Here is a 19815-nt window from a genome sequence, read left to right as displayed (position 1 = left end):
AGTGGTGACGATTACACAATATTGTGAATGTCACTAATGCCACTGAATTCTGAACTGTACACTTAAAAGTAGTTAAAATGGCAAATTTTATCACAATAAGTTATAAAAAAAAATGTGAAGAGAGAAAGTAAATAAAAGACAAAACAAAAAACAAATAACCAGAATAGGCAAATCCATAGAGACAGAAAGCATATTGGCAGTGGCCAGGGGCTGGAGAGAAGGCAGAGAAACGGTTACACTGTCTCCTTTGGGAGTGAGGGTTGCATAATATTGTGAATGTACTAAAGTCCACCGAATTCTTTAATTTAAAATGGTTATTTTATTTTTTAAATTTCACCTCAAAAACAAAAACAAACGAACAAACAAAAAAACCCCAAAACGAGGTTAGCGGCGCCCGGCTGGGGTGCGAGCCCTTTAAGGGTCGCTTCAGAGCGGGGCGGAGCTAGCGGGTCAGACCTGTGGGAACCACGTGAGGCAGCGGCTGGGCAGGGAAAATGGCGGCTTCAGGCGAGAGCGGGACTTCGGGCGGCGGAGGCGGCACGGAGGAAGCGTTTATGACCTTCTATAGTGAGGTGAGTTCCGGGCAGAGGAATAGTGGCATCGCGTCGACTTCGCCCGGGCTTACTCTCGCCGCGGGCGAAAGCAGTGGGCCGCCTGGCCTGGACCGTTGGGCGGCTCCTCCTGCCCGGCCTTCGCGGCGGCAGGCGACCGAGGTGTATTTTTCCCCTCTTCGCTGCTAGGGGATCCCGGAGCAACGGAAGAGGGGCCGGGGGCTGACGTGAGGAGGGGCCGGCGAAGCACCTGGGCGCGCTCCGAGCACCCCAAGTACGCGAAGTCGGGGGCGGCAGAGCCTGGGCCTTCCTGGGGGTGACTTAGCTGTCTTGGCCCCATTTTTATTCTAAACACAAGTGATTTTTTCTCTCAGTCTTCTGGCATGAATTGTATTAGTGGTTATTCCTATCGTTCACGAATGCCGGGCACTGTGCATCGTGCCAGGTAGGCTTTATCTCCCTTTTTCAGATGACGAATCTGAGGTTTAGGGTGGCGAAGTTTTTAGTTTGGAGTCTTAAAACAGATAACAGCTTGGTATCATGTGAAGACAGGAGTAAGTTTGGTCTTAGTCACGTTTATTATCGCATCCCCGGCTCCTAGTACATAGTAGATGCACAGTAAGTATTTGTTGAGTGAATGAATGAATAAAAGAAAACCATGCCATTTGGAGTCAGAAGACCCTAGGCAGTTAACTTGACTAAGATTTAGTTCTTTCAAGGCATTAATTTTCAGGTCCCCAGTTCCCACATCTGTAAAACGAGAGAATTCATATTAAAACAGGAGCTTTTGCGATGATTGATGGAGTTAATGATAAAAAAAAAAAGCTTCATAAAATATGAAGTGTAAACACCTTTCTCAGAGTTGAAACAGGACTGAAGATGAGACCTCTTTTAAGTTGGAATGAATTTGAGTAATGGAGTTGCTTGCCATCAGCTGTGAGCTACTGAAAGTTACAACCACGTCACATTCATCTTTATTTCTAGCTTTTAGTGGGTTCTTCAAAGGTTTACTAGATTTTAAAATGAGAAGTAACACATTCTCTACAGTCTTTTTTAAAATATTTAATTCACCTGAAAGTGTTAATGCTTTGGTATCAAAGTTTATTAGTCTCAAGTGACCCAAAAGACTTCTTTAAATGTTAAAAAAGCAAAGCTGTAACTTTGAGGACTAAGGTGCTCCTGACCTAAGCCGTGGTATTTTCAGTTGCCTTATATGCATGTGAAAGCTGCCCAGTGAATAAGAAAGACCAAAGAAGAGTTGATGCCTTTGAATTGCGATGTTGGCAGAGAATATCACGGACTGCCAGAAGAGTGAACAAATCTGTCGTGCAAGAAGTACAGCCAGAATGGTCCTAGAAGGGAGGATGATGAGACTTTGTCTCATGTATTTTGGACATATTATCAGGAGGGACCAGTCGAAGGACATCATGCTTAAGAAAGCAGAGGATCAGGGAAAAAGAGGAAGACCCTCATCGAGATGGATTGGCACATGGTTGTAACAATGGGCTCAAACATAGCAACCATTGCGAGGATGGCACAGGTCTAGGCAGTGTTTTCCTTTTGTTGTGTGTGGGTCACCATGAGGTCAAACCTACTCACAGCGCTTAACGCTTAACGACAAGAACGACAGTGACTAGACGACGACTACAGTGACTACTCGGCAATTATAGGGCACTTGTTTCACTTACCATCTTAGTTAAGCCAAATAAAATAAAATAAAAAATTGCAACCCTGGTTTGTGTGAAGGGAACCCTGATGATGCATCGGTTAAATGCTCTGCCGCTAACTGAAATGTCTCCAGTTTGAACCCATCAGCTGCTCCTTGGGATGAAGATGTAGCAGTCTGCTTCTGTAAAGATTATAGCTTTGGTTCCTATGGGGCAGTTCTGCTCTGTCCTGTAGGGCCACTATGAGTTGGAATCGAATCTGGCACTGCGTTTGGTTTTGGGGTTTTTTTGTAAATTGGATGGAAGAAAGTACCTAAGGGAGGACACTTTGATTATCATTCAACCAATGTTTATTGCATACCTGGCATATACTAGGTCCTGTTTGGGTGCCGGGGATATGGTAGTAAACAACAGAGAAAAATGTTTGGCTTCACAGAGCTTGTATTCTGTAGAAGAGGATAAATAGTAAAGCAACAGATATACAATATAGTGTAAGGTAGTGATAAGTGCTATGAGGAAAAATAAACCCAGGGGGAGTGGTTCTGCTATTTTAGAAAGAATGAAGATGCTGAGAAGGAATGGCTTACTTTTTATGTTACTAAATTTCTTTCCAACCTCGTTTTGGCCATAGGAATAAAGATGGTATGTATACCAGAGATTCGTTTCAAGTAGCATTCAACTCTGACAGTGGCACCAAGGATGTTTTCTTGGAACTACCTGGTGTTTGTTCTCCTTAGCATTGTCTTCAGGTCAGGGATTTTTCCAGTTCTCATAAAGTTATTAGGTAGGCAGAGTTCATTGCTCCCTCCCATGGCATTTTTTATATGTTGCTCTTTAGAACATAGTTTAGTGTAATTATATTTTCCTTAAAACAAAATGTTGTAAATTAAGTATAACCACATACAAGTACATCTTCCATCATTAGATTGGAAACTGGAGGGCTGTGAGTTATTTATATTTGAATCCTTTTGATGCCTGCTCGGGAATCAGACTGCTTAGGTTAAAATTCTGGCTCACAAGTTGGGTAATTGGGAGCAAGTCGCTCAACCTCTCTAACCCTGTTTTCTTATCTGCAAAATGGGAATAATAGTAACAGCTACCTTAGAGGATTATTGAGAAGAATAGGTACATGTACAGTTTTTACATCACTGAAATTTAATAAATAGTAGCTGTCGTAATTATTCTCCAAAGTGGTTAGCAAAATATCTTGCACATTGTAAACACAGAAATAAACGTTTGCTGAACATGTGAATGAATAATGTGTTAAAGTAGATAATTCAGACTTTACTAATAAAATTTTTATTCCCTTTATTTTAGGTGAAACAAATAGAGAAGAGAGATTCGGTTCTAACATCCAAAAATCAGATTGAGAGATTGACCCGTCCTGGCTCCTCCTACTTCAATTTGAACCCATTTGAGGTTAGTCGACTGATGTTGCTGTGTCCTCTGTAATGGGGAGCTCTGAATGTCTGCAGGCAGACTTACATCAGACATCTAATTTGTATCATAGTTGAAACTGAGGAAAGTGGTAGAGTAAAGCGATGGAATCTATAGAGTATGGAGGTTGGCTTTGAATGTGGGTGGTTTTATTGTGAGCAGAACTTGAGAGAGACAGTATGCTAAAAAGATGAGATAGCTTTTGCTCTGTCATGTGTTCTCTGTCTTTTAGCAACCCAAATATACATGGATTTATTTTCATGTGAAAAGTTAGCTAAACCAAAACCAAACCTGTTGCCACCGAGTTGATATAGGACAGAGTAGAACTGCCCCATAGTGTTTCTAAGGCGGTAATCTTTACGGAAGAGGTCAGCCACATCCTTCTCCCTCAGAGCTGCTGGTGGGTTTGAACTGCTAACCTTTCAGTTAGCAGCCAAGCACTTAACCACTGCCCCACCAGGGCTCCTTGAAGAGGTGGCTAGCCCCTGATAAATTTAGGGTGTTTGGTTTAAACCACTTGTAAAAGCTTTTACTTTTGTTTCTGTTTTTTGAAGGCTAATTTTTCAATAATTTTTTCATTTTGAAACAACTTAGATTTATAGAAAAGTTGCAAGTGCAATATGAAGACTTCTTTTCTCCTGAACTCTTTGAGAGTAAGTTGTGAACATGATGACCCATCACCCTGAAATACTTTAGTATGTTTTTACTACAAACAACATTCACCTACAGAACCACAATATAACCATCAAAACCAGGAACCAAACCTTGATACATTGTTACTGTGTAATTCAGAGAACCCATTCAAAGTTTGCTGATTGTCACCATGATGTCTTTCTACCAAAAGCATCCAGTCCAGAATCTCCTGTTGCATTTAGTTACGTGTCTTTAGTCTCCTTCAGTTTGGAACAGTTTCTTGATCTTTTCTTGACTTTCATGACCTTAACACTCTGAAGATTACAAATTAGTTATTTTCAGTACATGTCTCAACATTCTGGCTTTGTCTGAATGCTTCCTGATATTAGATTCAGTTTATGCATTGTTGGCAGGAAGATCACAGAAGTGATGCTGCATTCTTCTTTTTGCAGTGTATAAGGTAGTACATGATTTTGATTTATATTATTACTGATGATGTTGATCACATAGAGATGTCTGCTAGATTTCTCTATAAAGCTACCTCTCCCCTTTTATAATTCATAAGTTCCTAATTAGACTTTCAAATTCCTCAATTATTTGTCGGTATTAATATGTGATTTCCTGTTTTATTTAACCCACCACTCACCTGTCACTTTTTTGTACTGTGGTGGCTTGCACATTGCTGTGTTGCTGGAAGCTATGCCACGAGTATTTCAAATGCCAGCGGGATCACCCATGGTAGACAGGTTTCAGCAGAACTTCCACACTAAGACAGACTAGGAAGAAGGACCTGACAATATACTTCTGAAAAAAATTGGCCAGTGAAAACCTTATGAATAGCAGCAGAACATTGTCTGATGTCGTGCCGGAAGATGAGCCCCTCAAGTTGAAAGGCTCTCAAAATACGACTGGGGAAGAGATGCCTCCTCAAAGTAGAGCCGACCCTAATGATGTGGATGAACTAAAACTTTCAGAACCTTTATTCGCCAGTGGGGCACAACTCAAAATGAGAAGAAACAGCCGCAAACACCCATTAGTAATCAGAACATGGGAAGTACGAAGTATGAGTCTAGGAATATTGAAGGTCATCAAAAAGGAAATGGAACACATAAAGATCGACATCCTAGGCATTACTGAGCTGAAATGGACTGGTATTGGCCATTGTGAATCAGATAGTCAAATGGTCTGCCATGCCAGGAATGACAAATTGAAGAGAAACGGTGTTGCAGTTATCGTCAAAAAGAACATTTCAAGATTTATCCTGAAGTACAATGCTGTCAGTGATAGGATAATATCCATATTCCTACAAGGAAGACCATATAATTCAAAATGGTCAGTACCAGTCCATTTCAGCTCACTAATGCCTAGGATGTCAATCTTTGTGTTCCATTTCATTTTTGATGATTTCCAATTTTCCTAGATTCATACTTCGTACATCCCATGTTCCAATTATTAATGGGTATTTGCAGCTGTTTCTTCTCTTTTTGAGTTGTGCCCCATCAGCAAATGAAGGTCTTGAAAACTTGACTCCGTCTACATTATTAAGGTCGACTCTACTTTCAGGAGGCATCTTTTCCTCAGTCGTACTTGAGTGCCTTCCAGCCTGAGGGGCTCATCTTCTGGTACTATATCAGACAATGTTTTGCTGCTATTCATAAGGTTTTCACTGGCTAGTTCTTTTAAGAAGTAGACCCCTGGGTCATTCTTCCTAGTCTGTCTTAGCGTGGAAGCTCCGCTGAAAACTCTACACCGTGGGTGACCCTGCTGGTATTTGAATACCGGTGACATAGCTTTAAGCATCACAGCAACATGCAAACCCCTACAGTATGACAAACTGACAGGTGTGTGGGGTCTACTATGCCAGGAATGACAAATCGAAGAGGAATGGTATTGCATTCATCATCAAAAAGAACATTTCAAGATCTATCCTGAAGCACAACACTGTCCGTGATAGGGTTATATCCATGTGCCTACAAAGAAGACCAGTTAATATGAACATTATTCAAATTTATACACTGACCACTAAGGCCAAAAAAAAAAAAAAAAAAAAGGCCAAAGATGAAGAAATTGGAGATTTTTACCAGCTTCTGCAGTCTGAAATTGAACGTGCAATCAGGATGCATTGGTAATTATTAGTAATTGTAATGCAAAAGTTGGAAACAAGAAGGAACAGTAGTTGGAAAATACGGCCTTGGTCATAGAAACGATGCCAGAGATTGCGTGATTGAATTTTTCAAGGTGAATGAGTTCTTCATTGCAAATGCTTCTTTTCAACAACATAAACAGTGACTCTACATGTGGTCTTTGCTGGATGGAATACATAGGAATCAAATAGACTATGTCTGTGGAAACAGACAATGGAAAAGCTCAATATCATCAGTCAGAACAAGGCCGGGGCAGACTGTGGGACACACCAACTTTGCTCGTATGCAAGTTCAAGCTGAAGCTGAAGAAAATTAGAACAAGTCCGTGGGAGCCAAAGTACGACCGTAAGTATATCCCATCTGAATTTAAAGACCATCACAAGAATAGATTTGATGCATTGAACACTAATCCCTGAAGACCAGACGAGTTGTGGAGTAATATCAAGGACAATGTACATGAAGAAAGCAAGATAACACCAAAATTGATGTCAAAAGAGAATCTGAAACTTGCTCTTCAGTGTCCGGTAGCTGAAGTGAAACGGGAGAAATCATGAAGTAAAGGAGCTGAACAGCAGATTTCAAAGGGCAGTTCAAGAAGACAGAGTAAAGTATTACAATGACGTGTGAAGAGCTGGAGTTAGAACACCAAAAGGGAAGAATATGCTCAGTATTTCTCAAGCTGAAAGTACTGAAGAAAAAATTCAAGGCCTAAGTTGCAATTTTGAAGGATTCTGTAGGCAAAATAATGCAGGAAACATTGAAAGAAGATGGAGGGAATACAGAGTCACTGTACCAAAAAGAATTGGTCAGTGTTCAGTCATTTCAGGAAGTAACATATGATCAAGAATCAGTGGTACTGAAGGAAGAAGTCTAAGCTGCACTGAGACGCTGGTGAAAAACAAGGCTCCAGGAATTGATGAAATACAATTAAGATGTTTTGACAAATGAATGCAGTGCTGGAAATACTCATTCGTCTATGCCAAGAAGTTTGGAATTAGCTACCTGGCCAACTGACTGGAAGAGATCCATATTTTTGCCTTTTCCAAAGAAAGGTGATCCAACTGAATGTGGAAATTATCAACAATATCATTAATATCACACATACAAGTAAAATTTTGCTGAAATTTATTCAAAAACAGTTGCAGCAGTACATCGACAGAGAACTGCCAGAAATTCAAGCCAGGTCCAGAAGAGGACATTGCTGATGTCAGATGGATCTTGACTGAAGGCAGAGAATAACAGGAGGATGTTGACCTGTGTTTTACTGACTGTGCAAAGGCTTTGACTTCATGGGTCATACCAAATTATGGATAACATTGTGAAGAGTAGGAATTCCAGAACATTTAATTGTGCTCATGAGGAACCTGTACTTAGACCAAGAGGCAGTCATTTGAACAGAACAAGGGGATATTGCATGGTTTAAAGTCAGGAAAGGTGTGCGTCAGGGTTGTATCCTTTCACCACACCTATTCAATCTGTATCTTGAGCAAATAATCTGAGAACCTGGACTACATGAAGAAGAATATGGCATTAGGGTTGGATTGGAGATTGGAGAAAGGATTGGAGAAAGACTCATTAACCCGCGATATGGAGATGATACAACCTCGCTTGCTGAAAGTAAAGAGGACTTGAAGCACTTACTAATGAAGATCAAAGACCACATTCGGTAGAAATTACACCTCAACATAAAGAAAACAAAAATATTCACTACTGGACTAAAAAGCACCATTATAAATGGAGAAATGATTGAAGTTGTCAAGGATTTCATGGTTTTGGATCAACAATGGATGCCCATGGAAGCAGCAATTGGGAAATCAAACAACAGTAGATTGGGCCAATCCGTTGTAAAAGACACCTTTAAAGTGTTAAAAAGCAAAGGTGTCACTTTAAAGACAAAGGTACCCTTGACCCAAGCCTTGGTGTTTCCAGTCACCTCATATGGATGCAAAAGCTGGACGTTTAATAGGAAAGACTGAAGAACAGTTGACGCCTTTGAGTTATGGTGTTGGCAAACAATATTGAATATACCATGGACTGCCGAAAGAATGAACAAATGTGTCTTGAAAGAAGTGCAGCCAGAGTACTCCTTAGAAGTGAGAATGGGGAGTCTTTGTCTCACATACTTTGGACATGTTATCAGGAGGGATCAGTCCCTGGAGAAGGACAACGTGCTTGGTAGTGTAGAGGGTCATGAAAAAGGAAGATCCTCAAGATACATTGACACAAGTGCCTGCGATAGTGGGCTCAAGCATAACAACCATGATGAGGATGGGACAGGACCAGGCAGCGTTATGTTCTGTTGTACATAGTGTCACTATAAGTCAGAGCTGACTCGACAGTACCCTACAACAACAACAGCAACAATAAGAAGACCAGTTAATACAATTATTATTCAAATTTATGCACCAACCACTAAGGACAAAGATGAAGAAATTGAAGATTTTTACCAACTTGTGCAGTCCGAAATTGATCAAACATGCAGCGAAGATGCATTGATAATTATTAAAGATTGGAATGTAAAAGTTGGAAACGAAGTATCAGTAGTTGGAAGATAGAGCCTTGGTGATAGAAACGATGTTGGAGATTGCATGGTAGAATTTTGGAAGTCCAACGACTTACTCATTGCAGATACCTTTTTCATCAACATAATTGGTGATTATACACGTGGACCTTGCCGGATGGAATACTCAGAAATCAAATTGACGACATCTGCGGAAAGAGATGATGGAGAAGCTCACCGTCATCAGTCGGAACAAGGCCAGGGGCTGTCTGCGAAACAGACCATCAGTTGCTCATATGCAAGTTCAAGTTGAAGCTGGAAAAAAAAAACAAATCCATGAGAGCAAAAATAGAACCTTGAGTATATCTCTCCTGAATTTAGAGACAGTCTCAAGAATACATTTGACACATTGAACACTAATAACCAAAGACCAGACAAGTTGTGAGATGGCATCAAGGACATCATGCATGAAGGAAGCAAGCCCACCCCCCAAGCCCATTGCCCCGTTGAGTTAATTCCGACTCATAGCAGCCATATAGGATACAGTAGAACTGCCCCATGGAGTTTCTAAGGCTGTAAATCTTTATGGAAGAAGCCTGCTACATCTTTCTCCCGTGGAGCCACTGGTGGATTCAAACAGCTGATCTTGTGGTTAGCAGCCAAGGGCTTTATCCACTGCACCAGAGGGCTCCTTGAAGAAAGCAAAAGGTCATTAAAAAGACAGGAAAGAAAGAAAAGACCAAAATGAATGTCAGAAGAGACTCTGTTACTTGCTCTTGAACATAGAGCAGGTAAAGCGAATGGAAGAAATGATGAAATAAAAGCTGAGCAGACGATTTCAAAGGGTGGCTTAAGAAGACAAAGTAAGGTATTATAATGAAATGTGAAAGACTTAGAGTTAGAAAATGAAAAGGGAAGAACATGCTCGGTGTTTCTCAAACTGAAAGAACTGAAGAAAAAAATTCAAGCCTCGAGTTGCAATTTTGAAGGATTTTGTGGGCAAAATACTGAGTGACCCAGGAAGCATCAAAAGAAGATGGAAGAAATACAGAGTCACTGTACAGAAAAGAAAAGGTTGACAATTTCAGGGGTTAGCATATGATCAAGAACCGGTGGTACTGAAGCAAGAAGCCCAAGCTGCACTGAAGATGTTGGTGAAAAACAAGGTTCCAGGAATTGATGGAGTACCAGTTGAGATGTTTCAGCAACTGGATGCAGTGCTGGAAGTGCTCACTTGTCTGTGCCAAGAAATTTGGAAGACAGCTACCTTGCCAACCAACAGGAGGAGATCCATATTTGTACCCATTGCAACGAAAGCTGATATAACAATGTGGAAATTATGCAACAACAAACATTAGTATCACACACAGGTAAAATTTTGCTGAAGATAATTCAAAAGTGGTTGCAGCAGTGCATCTTCTGGTAACTGCCTGAAATTTAAGCCAGATTCATAAGAGGACATGGAATGAGGGATATCATTGCTGACATCAGATGGGTCTTGTCTGAAAGCAGAGAATACCAGAAAGATGGTCACCTGTGTTTTATTCACTATGCAAAGGCATTACACTGTTTGGATCATAATAAATTATGGATAACAGTTTGAAGAATGGGAATTTCAAAACACTTAATCGAACTCATGAGGAACTTGTACATAGACCAAGAGGCAGTCATTTGAACAGAACAAGGGGATACTGTGTGGTTTAAAATCAGGAAATGTGTGTGTTGGGGTTGTATCCTTTCACTATACTTATTCAGTCTTTGTGCTGAGGAAATAATCCAAGAAGCCAGACTATATGAAGAAGAATGCAGCATCAGGATTGGAGGAAGATTCATTAACCACCTGCAGTATGCAGATGACACAACTTTACTTGCTGAAAGTGAGGAGAACTTGAAGCACTTACTGATGAAGATCAGAGACTACACCTGAACATAAGATAAAGAAAAATCCTCACAACTGGACAAACAACATCATGATAAAGGGATAAAAGATTGAAGTTGTTAAGGATTTCATTTTACTTAGATCCACAATCAACACCCATGGAAGCAGTAGTCAGGAAATCAAAGGATATAGTGCATTGGGCAAATCTATTGCAAAAGACCTGTTTAAAGTGTTAAAAAGCAAAGATGTCACTTAAGGGCTAAGATGTGCCTGATCCAAGTCATGGTCTTTTCCATCGCCTCATATGCATGTGAAAGCTGAACAATGAATAAGGAAGACCGAAGAAGAATTGATGCCTTTGAATTATGGTTTTGGCAAAGAATATTGAACATAACATGGACTCCCAGAAGAACGAACAAATCTGCCTTGGAAGAAGTACAACCAGAATGCTGCTTAGAAGGGAGAATGGTGAAACTTCCTCTCACATACTTTGGGCATGTTATCAGGAGGGAGCAGTACCTGCAGAGGACATAATGCTTGGTAAAGCAGTGGGTCAGGGACACAGAGGAAGACCCTCAAGGAGATGGATTGCACAGTGGCTGCAACAGTGATCTTATACATAGCAATGATTTTGAGGATGGCACATGACCGGGCAAGTGGTTTGTTCTGTTCTTCGTTGAGTCACTGTGAATTGTAGCAGACTCAATGGCATGTAAAGGAAACATTTTATTCAGTAGGTTATATTTCATTATTAGTTATTTTGATGCAGACATTGTCTCACATTTGGCCAGTAGATAACCGTTCAGGCTAGTTCCTGTGTCTTTCTGACATGTCTTCATCATTCTTTGAATAATAGGCAGTTTCCTGACTCAGGCTGTCATCAGCTATTTCACCAAGGAGCTTGGTTTCTTTCAGAGAAGAATGTTGTTGTTGTTGGACACCTTTGGAGTCTGTTGGAGCCCTGGAGGCACAGTGGTTAAGAGCTATGGCTGCTCCTTGAAAGTCTTGTGGGGCAGTTCTGCAGTGTCCTGTTGGGTCGATATGAGTTGGAATTGACTGGATGGCAATGGGTTTTTTGGTTTTGGAGTTTGTTGGACTTTGGTTTGGTTCAATAGATTCCTTTTCCCCAGAACCAGTTGCTCTATGAATATTTGTATATGTATATATTTACCTCCTCTCACCTGTAAATCTTTTTTTTTTTTTAATTTTGTTGTTATTATTGAGAATATACAACAGAAAAACATATACCAATTCAACCATTTCCTTCCTGTGCAATTCAGTGACTGATCACATTTTTCCAGTGGTACAGCCATTCACTTTCTTTTTCTGATTTGTTCTTCCCCCATTAACATAAACTTACTGCCCTCTTAGAGTTTCTCATCTGTAAATCTTACATGGTTTCCCTCTTGCTCTTGAGTGACTGTTTCTCAATTCTTTTCTCCCTTGGGAGGAGGTATGAAGAGGTACACTGACTCTTGAAAATTCTTTGTTTTAAAGTGATTGTTCCTCCTCCTCCCTCACTCCTGATTGTGTGTCTAGCATTTGAGACTACCCATTCTGCTCCCATCATAATCTCTAAAAGTCTGTGGAATGCAGCAGTGGTTCTCCTTCATTGCCTACCAATTACTGCTCTAGGTGGGCTGTTTGAGTATTTTGAAATCTTGCTATAAATCTTGACAGTACTTCTTACCAGGTTTTTCCAGGACCCTATAAGCATCTGATTAAGCTGGGAGGTAAAGCTTATCAATTTTTTATTTTTCTGGTATGTACTTTTTATTGCCAGACTTATCTTTAATTTTTTTTCTCTTTACTCCCCGTAATAACTGATCCTCAGTTCTACTACCTTTAGAATGCACTTATTTTTAATCTCTGTCATCATTCCTTACTAGTGCTTCTCAAACTCTAATGTGCATACAACTCAGAATGTTGATTCTGTTTGTGTGGGACTGAAGTGGGGCCTGCTCTTCTGTAATTCCAATAAATCTTTCACCCTTTACCCTTTCAGTGCTTTACTCTGTCTTGAATTCCAAATAAATAATAGATATGTATGTTGAATCATTTGACTGCATATGGTATCATCTGCTTAATTGTTATTTCTTATAATTCTCTTCCTAAAAAAGCACTTATCATGCGTTAATTTTTAATAATAGGTTTCCCTTATTTAACTTTGCATTTCTAGTATGTAACAGTGTGTTCAGCAGGTAGTAGCTACTATATAAATGTTTAGTGAATGAATGTATTTGTGGTGATGGGGATAGAATCTGTGCTGAGGAATGTCAATACCAAGATATCCATTGTTGAAGGAGAATCATTAAATTTATTTGTTTAAAACAGAATTGCTCAAAAAAAAAAAAAAAAATACAAATGTTCCTGCCATGTGATCTGTCCTAGCTTTACGGAGTTGGAATCAGGCTTTCTTAGAGTGAGGAATTGTTCTCAGGTTTCCCCAGGTGATTATGGTGTTCACTTTGGGTTGAGTACTATTAGACCAAGTAAATTATAGATGTGAGGTGAAGCTTAGTGGGCATTTCTGGATTGAGATGAAAATCAGGTAGCTAGCCTAATTTTTTTTTCCTCTGTTAAGTTGCTGTGCTTTCTTCATATTTGCAAAGGTAAGTGGGGGAAACTTCGCTTAATTAATGAAGGAGAAATGGTTTGGAAGGTGTAAGAAAATGATTATTTTTCTTTTGGAGTGAAAATAAGCATTATATTAATTGGAAACCCTAAAATAATATAGCTAATATTTCCAGTTCACCAGTTATGGATTGCTTATTCATTTTTTTTTTTGAGTAATTTTTAGAACTGCTTGCCAGTCAGTGTTCTAGAACACTGGGTACTGTTCTAGATGCTGATTATAATATGTATGAAATTATTGGACACCTCTTAAATTTATAAGCTCTTTTTATATCTTTTACAGTTTTGATTTTGATTCTTTCAGGTTCTTCAGATAGATCCTGAAGTGACAGATGAAGAGATAAAAAAGAGGTTTCGGCAGGTATAGTATTAATTCTCTGTAATAGAGTTGAGTTTTTTGAAATATATTAAGCACATGATTCTTCTAGGACTTGATACTTTTGGGCCAAAATTTAACTTTTTTTTTTTTTTTTGGTAACTTAAAGCTTAGATAACTGTTCTTTAATAAAAACTCACAGTGATTTAAGATCTTAAATAACTTAATGACCGTAGCTTACTTGTGAACAGAATGAATTTTATATCCACATAGAATCTCTCCAGCCCCTCAAGTAAGAGGGAAAAGTACAGGGTAGAATAGTAGAGCTTGCAGGAGTCATACTTATCAAATCCCCTGGCTTCCAGGAGAGAACATGTCAAAGGATTCATGACAGTTTTTTACCTTTATCACCCCATCCCTCAATAATTTTATCTTTTGCTAACTTATATGATTATCCATGAGATATCTGGTTTAATACAGAGTATCTTTTTGAAAGTTTTCCAGGAAAGGAGATCCACAAACTTTGATTCTTATGTATTCTAATGTTTAATGACTTGAATCACAAGTTTTAAAAATCCTTCCAGTTTTGATACCTAACTAACCACTAGCCTTTTCTTCTATGAGTTGAATAGTCAAACTCCCTGTAGTCTGTTTTTGCAAATTGCATTTTTTTCACCCTCGCCAATTTCTGTGTATCTCTTTTGTACTTCGCATTTTAATAGGGCCTGACCAGTGCTGAATATAATTCTCAGCTCCTGCATGACATACTTGTTAATATCCAGTGTTATACTTGCTTTTTCAATACAGTAATTGCCCCCACATTGCTGACTCATTTTCATCTTCTGACCTACTATTAAGCTAACATGTTTTTTATCTTTGCCTACTCAGTTATTTCCCATTATATAACTTTATAGCCTTTTTTCTCCCTGAGTTCTGCTCTGCACTTATGTGCAGCTTTTTTCATTTTTTAAGAATTTCAACTTTCCTTATATAATGCCTTAGCAGTCTTTCCCAGTTTAATAGACAAGATTCAAGTCTGTAGTCAAAACAGCTTTTTATGTAGCTACATGAAGAACTCAGTAAGGGTTCTTACTGAGTCGTTAATATAGCCTAATAGTTAAGAGTGTGGGCATTGGAACTAAACCTTGGCTACACCACTTATAAGCAGTGTGAGCTTGGGTAAGTTACCTTCAACTTTTTTGTGCTTGTTTCCTCATCTGTAAAATACACATAATAACGGTGCTTACTCCATGGGGTTGTTAAAAGGATTACATGAGGTCTTATGCATAAAGCACTTAGATCTTGGCACATAGTATATCCTCAATTTATGCTATCTATTTGTCATTGTCAGACACTGGGCTAAGTTCTTCCCTTGCATTATCTCATTTAATCCTTATAGCACCCCAAGGAGATGTATTATTGTCCCATTTATAGCGAAGAAAACTGAGGCAGAGATAGGATAAGTGAGTTGCTCAAGGTCTTGCAGTTAGTAAGTAGTTGAAGTTGGAATTGGAACCCAGGATTCTGGCTCCAGTAATGCTGACCCTATCATTAGGTTCCCACCTGAGCTGTCATATGCTAACACTGTTCCCTCTGTTCCAATTTGTTGCTTTCTGTCTACCAACGACAGTAAATCAGTGGTTCCTAACCCTGACTGTGGGGAAGAAAGAATCACCTGTGAAACGGTTTTTTTTTTTTTATTATGAAAAATTTTAGTTATATTTAAAAAAAGAAAGGATAGAAAAATAAACACTTGTATTATCCACTACCTGTATGCAACGGTTTGCTTCATTAACTATATATTATTGGCTACATTATTATAAATTATGGTCTCTGTGATACTTTGCCCCTAAGTGCTTTAGCATGAAGGGGCCCTGGTGGTGCAGTGGTTAAGCACTCAGCTCCTAACCAAAAGGTTGATGGTTCGAACCTCCCAGCAGCTCAGTGGGAGAGAGACCTGGTGATCTGATCCTGTAAAGATTACAGCCTAGGTCTTGCTCAAAAACTACTGGGTTATAGAAGTAGTTAAAGAAGGAATGAAGAAATTCAGAGAATCGAATGAAAATGAAAACACATCCTACCAGAACTTTTGGGACATAGCAAAAGCAATGCTCAGAGGTCAATGTATAACAGTAAATGCACACATCGAAAAAGAAGGAAGGGCCAAAATCAAAGAATTAAGCTTACAACTCAAATAGAGAACAGCAAAAGAAAGCCTTGGGCACTAGAAGAAAGCAAAAAATAAAAATTAGAGCAGAATTAAATGAAATAGAGAATAGAAAAACAATTGAAAGAGTTAACAAGACCAAAAGCTGCTACTTAAAAAAGAAGAACAAAATCAGTAAACCATTGGCCAAACAGACAAAAACAGGAGAAGAAGCAAATCAGCTGAATAAGAAATGAGATGGGTGATATTACAACAGACCCAAATGAAATTAAAAGAATCATAGCAGAACACTGTTAAAAATTCTACTCTTAACAAATTTTAAAACCTAAAGGAAACAGACAAGCTTTTAGAAACACACTACATACCTAAACTAACACAAACAGAGGTAGAACAACTAAATAAACCTATAACAAAAGAAGAGATTGAAGGGTAATTTTAAAACTTCTAACAAAAAAAAAAGCCCTGGCCCTGACAGCTTCACTGGAGAATTCTACCAAACTTTCAAAGAAGAGTTAACACCACTGCTACTAAAGGTATTTCAGAGCATAGAAAAAGGATGGAATACTCCCAAACTCATTCTATGAAGCCAGCATAACCCTGATACCAAAACCAGGTAAAGATACCACAAAAAAAGAAAATTGCAGGCAGATATCTCTCATGAAGTTAGACACAAAAATTCTCAAGAAATTCTAGCCAATAGAATTCAACAACATATCAAAAAATAATTCACGACCAAGAGGGATTCATACCAGGTATGTAGGGATGGTTCAACATTAGGACAACAATCAATGTAATCCATCACAAATAAAAGGCACGAACCACACTATGTTATCAATTCATGCAGAAAAAGCATTTGACAAAGTCCAACACCCATTCATGATGAAAACTCAGCAAAATAGAAATAGAGGGGAAATTCCTCAACATAATAAAGGGTATTTATACAAAGCCAACAGCCAACATCATCCTAAATGGAGAGAGTCTGAAGGCGTTCCCCTTGAGAATGGGAATCAGAAAGGGGATGCCCTTTATCACCACCTTATTCAACATTGTGCTAGAGGTCCTAGCCAGAGCAATTAGGCTAGAAAAAGAAACAAAGGGGTCCAGATTGGTAAGGAAGAAGGTAAAAGTATCTCTATATTTATAGAAAACCCTAAAGAATCCACAAGAAAACTACTGGAAATAGTAGAAGTTCAGCAGAGTATCACGATACAAGATAAACATAAAAAAAATCAGTTGGATTTCTCTAAACCAACAAAGAGAACATCCAAGAGGAAATCACCAAATCAGTACCATTTACAGTAACCCCCAAGAAAATAAAATACTTAGGAATAAATCTAACCAGAGATGTAAAGGACCTGTACAAAGAAAACTACAAGACACTGTTGCAAGAAACCAAAAGAAACCTACATAAGTGGAAAAACACACCGTACTCATGATTAGGAAGACTCAGCATTGTGAAAATGTCAATTCTACCCAAAGTGATCTATAGATACAATGCCATCCCAATCCAAATTCCAATGGCATTTTTTAATAAGATGGAGAAACAAATCACCAACTTCACATAGAAAGGGAAGAGGCCCCGAATAAGTAAAGCATTACTGAAGAGGAAGAACAAAGTGAGAGGCCTCATACTACCTGATTTTAGAACCTGTCATACCGCCACAGTAGTCAAGACAGTCTGGTACTGTACAACAACAGATACACAGACCAGTGGAACAGAATTGAGAATCCAGACTTAAATTCATCGACTTATGAGCAGCTGATATTTGACAAAGGCCCAAAGTCCATTAATTGGAGAAAAGACAGTCTCCTTAATAAATGGTGCTGGCGTAACAGGATATCCATCTGAAAAAAAAAATGAAACAAGACCCATACATCACACCATGCACAAAAACTAACTCAAAATGGATCAAAGACCTAAATATATAAAATGATAAAGATCATGGAAGAAAAAATAGGGACAACTCCAGGAGCCCTAATACATGGCATAAACACTATACAAAACATTGCTAACAATGCACAAACACCAGAAGAGAAACTAGATAACTGGGAGCTCCTAAAAATTAAACACTTAGACTTATCAAAAGACTTCACCAGAATGAGCCTCTTGGATCAAGTAGACGCATGAGACTATGTTGGCATCTCCTGTCTGAAGGGGAGGTGAGAGGGTAGAGAGGGTCAGAAGCTGGCCGGATGGACACGAAGATAGTGGAGGGAAGGAGTATGCTGTCTCATTAGGGGGAGAGCAATTAGGAATATATAGGAAGGTGTTTATAAATTTTTGTGTGAGCGTCTGACTTGATTTGTACACTTTCGCTTAAAGTGTAATAAAAATTAAAAATGTACATATATTTTAAAAAAAGATTAATTGGGCACACCAGCTCAGGGACAAGGACAAGAAGGCAGAAGGGGACAGGAAAGCAGGTAATGGGGAACCCAAGGTCCAGAAGGGAAGAGTGTTGACATGTTATGGGGTTGGCAACCAGTGTCACAAAACGATATGTGTATTAATTGTTTAATAAGAAGCTAGTTTGCCCTGTAAACCTTCATCTAAAGTACAATTAAAAAAAAAGACTTCACCAAAAGAATAAAAAGACAACCTGTAGATGGGAAAAAAAATTTTGACTATGACAGATCCGATCAACATCTAATCTCTAAATCTACAAGATACTGCAAAACTCCAACAACAAAAAGACAACCCAATTAAAAAAATGGGTAAAGGATATGAACAGGCACTTCACCAGAGAAGACATTCAGGCTGCTAAAAGATACGTGAGGAAATGCTCATGATCATTAGCCCTTAGAGAATAACAAATCAAAACTAAAATGAGATACCATCTCACCTCAACAAGGCCACCATTAATCCAAAAAACACAAAATAGTAAATGTTGGAGAGGTTGTGGAGAGAATGGGAACACTTATACACTGCTGGTGGGAATGTAAAATGGTACAACTACTTTGGAAATCAATTTGGCGCTTCCTTAAAAAGCTAGAAATAGAAGTACCGTAGGATTCAGCAGTCGCACTCATTGGAATATATCCTAGAGAAATAAGAGCCCACACATGAATAGATAAATGCACAGCCATGTTCATTGCAGCAGTGTTCACAATAGCATAAAGATGGAAACAACCTAGGTGCCCATTGACGGGTGAAAGGATAAATTATGGTATATTCACACAGTGGAATACTACGCAACAATAAAGAACGATGAATCCGTGAAACGTAACATGGATGAATCTGGAAGGCATTATGCTGAATGAAATTAGTCAGTTGCAAAAGGTAAAATATTGTATGAGACCACTGTTACAAGAACTCAAGAAAAGGTTTAAACACAGAAGAAAACATTCTTTGATGGTTACGAGGGTGGGGAGGAAGGGAGAGAGGTATTCACTAGCTAGATAGTAGACAAGAATAATTTTAGGTGAAGAGAAAGACAGCGCAGAATACAGGGAAAGTCAGCACAACTGGACTAAACCAAAAGCTAAGAAGCTTCCTGAATACAACCAGACACTTTGAGGGACAGAGTAGCAGGGGTGGGAGTCAGGGCCATGGTTTCAGGGGACATCTATGTCAGTTAGCATAAGAAAGCGTATTGAAAAAATGTTCTGCATCCCACTTTTGGTGAGTGGTGTCTGGGGTTTTAAAAGCTAGCAAGCAGCCATCTAAGATGCATCAATTGGTCCCAACCCACCTGGAGCAAAGAAGAGTGAAGAACACCAAAGACACAAAGAAAATATGAGTCCAACAGACATAAAGGACCACATAAACCAGAGACTCTATTAGCCTGAGACCAAAAGAACTAGATGGTGTCCAGCTACCACCAATGACCACCCTGACAGGGAACGCAGTAGAGAGTCCCTAATGGAACAGGAGAAAAGTGGGGTGC

The 19815-nt window shown here is 39.1% G+C and overlaps 1 protein-coding gene across 1 annotated transcript in view; it reads left to right on the top strand.

Annotated features, from left to right (window-relative positions):
• Positions 1 to 464: 464 nt before the first annotated feature.
• Positions 465 to 19815, top strand: part of DNAJC8 (DnaJ heat shock protein family (Hsp40) member C8) — a 32380-nt gene continuing 13029 nt past the window's right edge. The window contains exons 1-3 of the mRNA XM_049878453.1: positions 465 to 572; positions 3536 to 3637; positions 13750 to 13806. Of these exons, the coding sequence (XP_049734410.1) occupies positions 495 to 572; positions 3536 to 3637; positions 13750 to 13806 (237 nt within the window). The 5' untranslated portion in view covers positions 465 to 494. The remainder of the gene's footprint in view (positions 573 to 3535; positions 3638 to 13749; positions 13807 to 19815) is intronic.

The sequence above is a fragment of the Elephas maximus genome, chromosome 3 (genome assembly GCF_024166365.1).
Source record: "Elephas maximus indicus isolate mEleMax1 chromosome 3, mEleMax1 primary haplotype, whole genome shotgun sequence".
Classification (NCBI taxonomy): Eukaryota; Metazoa; Chordata; class Mammalia; order Proboscidea; family Elephantidae; genus Elephas; species Elephas maximus.
Note: the sequence above shows the minus strand (reverse complement) of the source record. Positions and strands in the feature narration are given on the sequence as shown.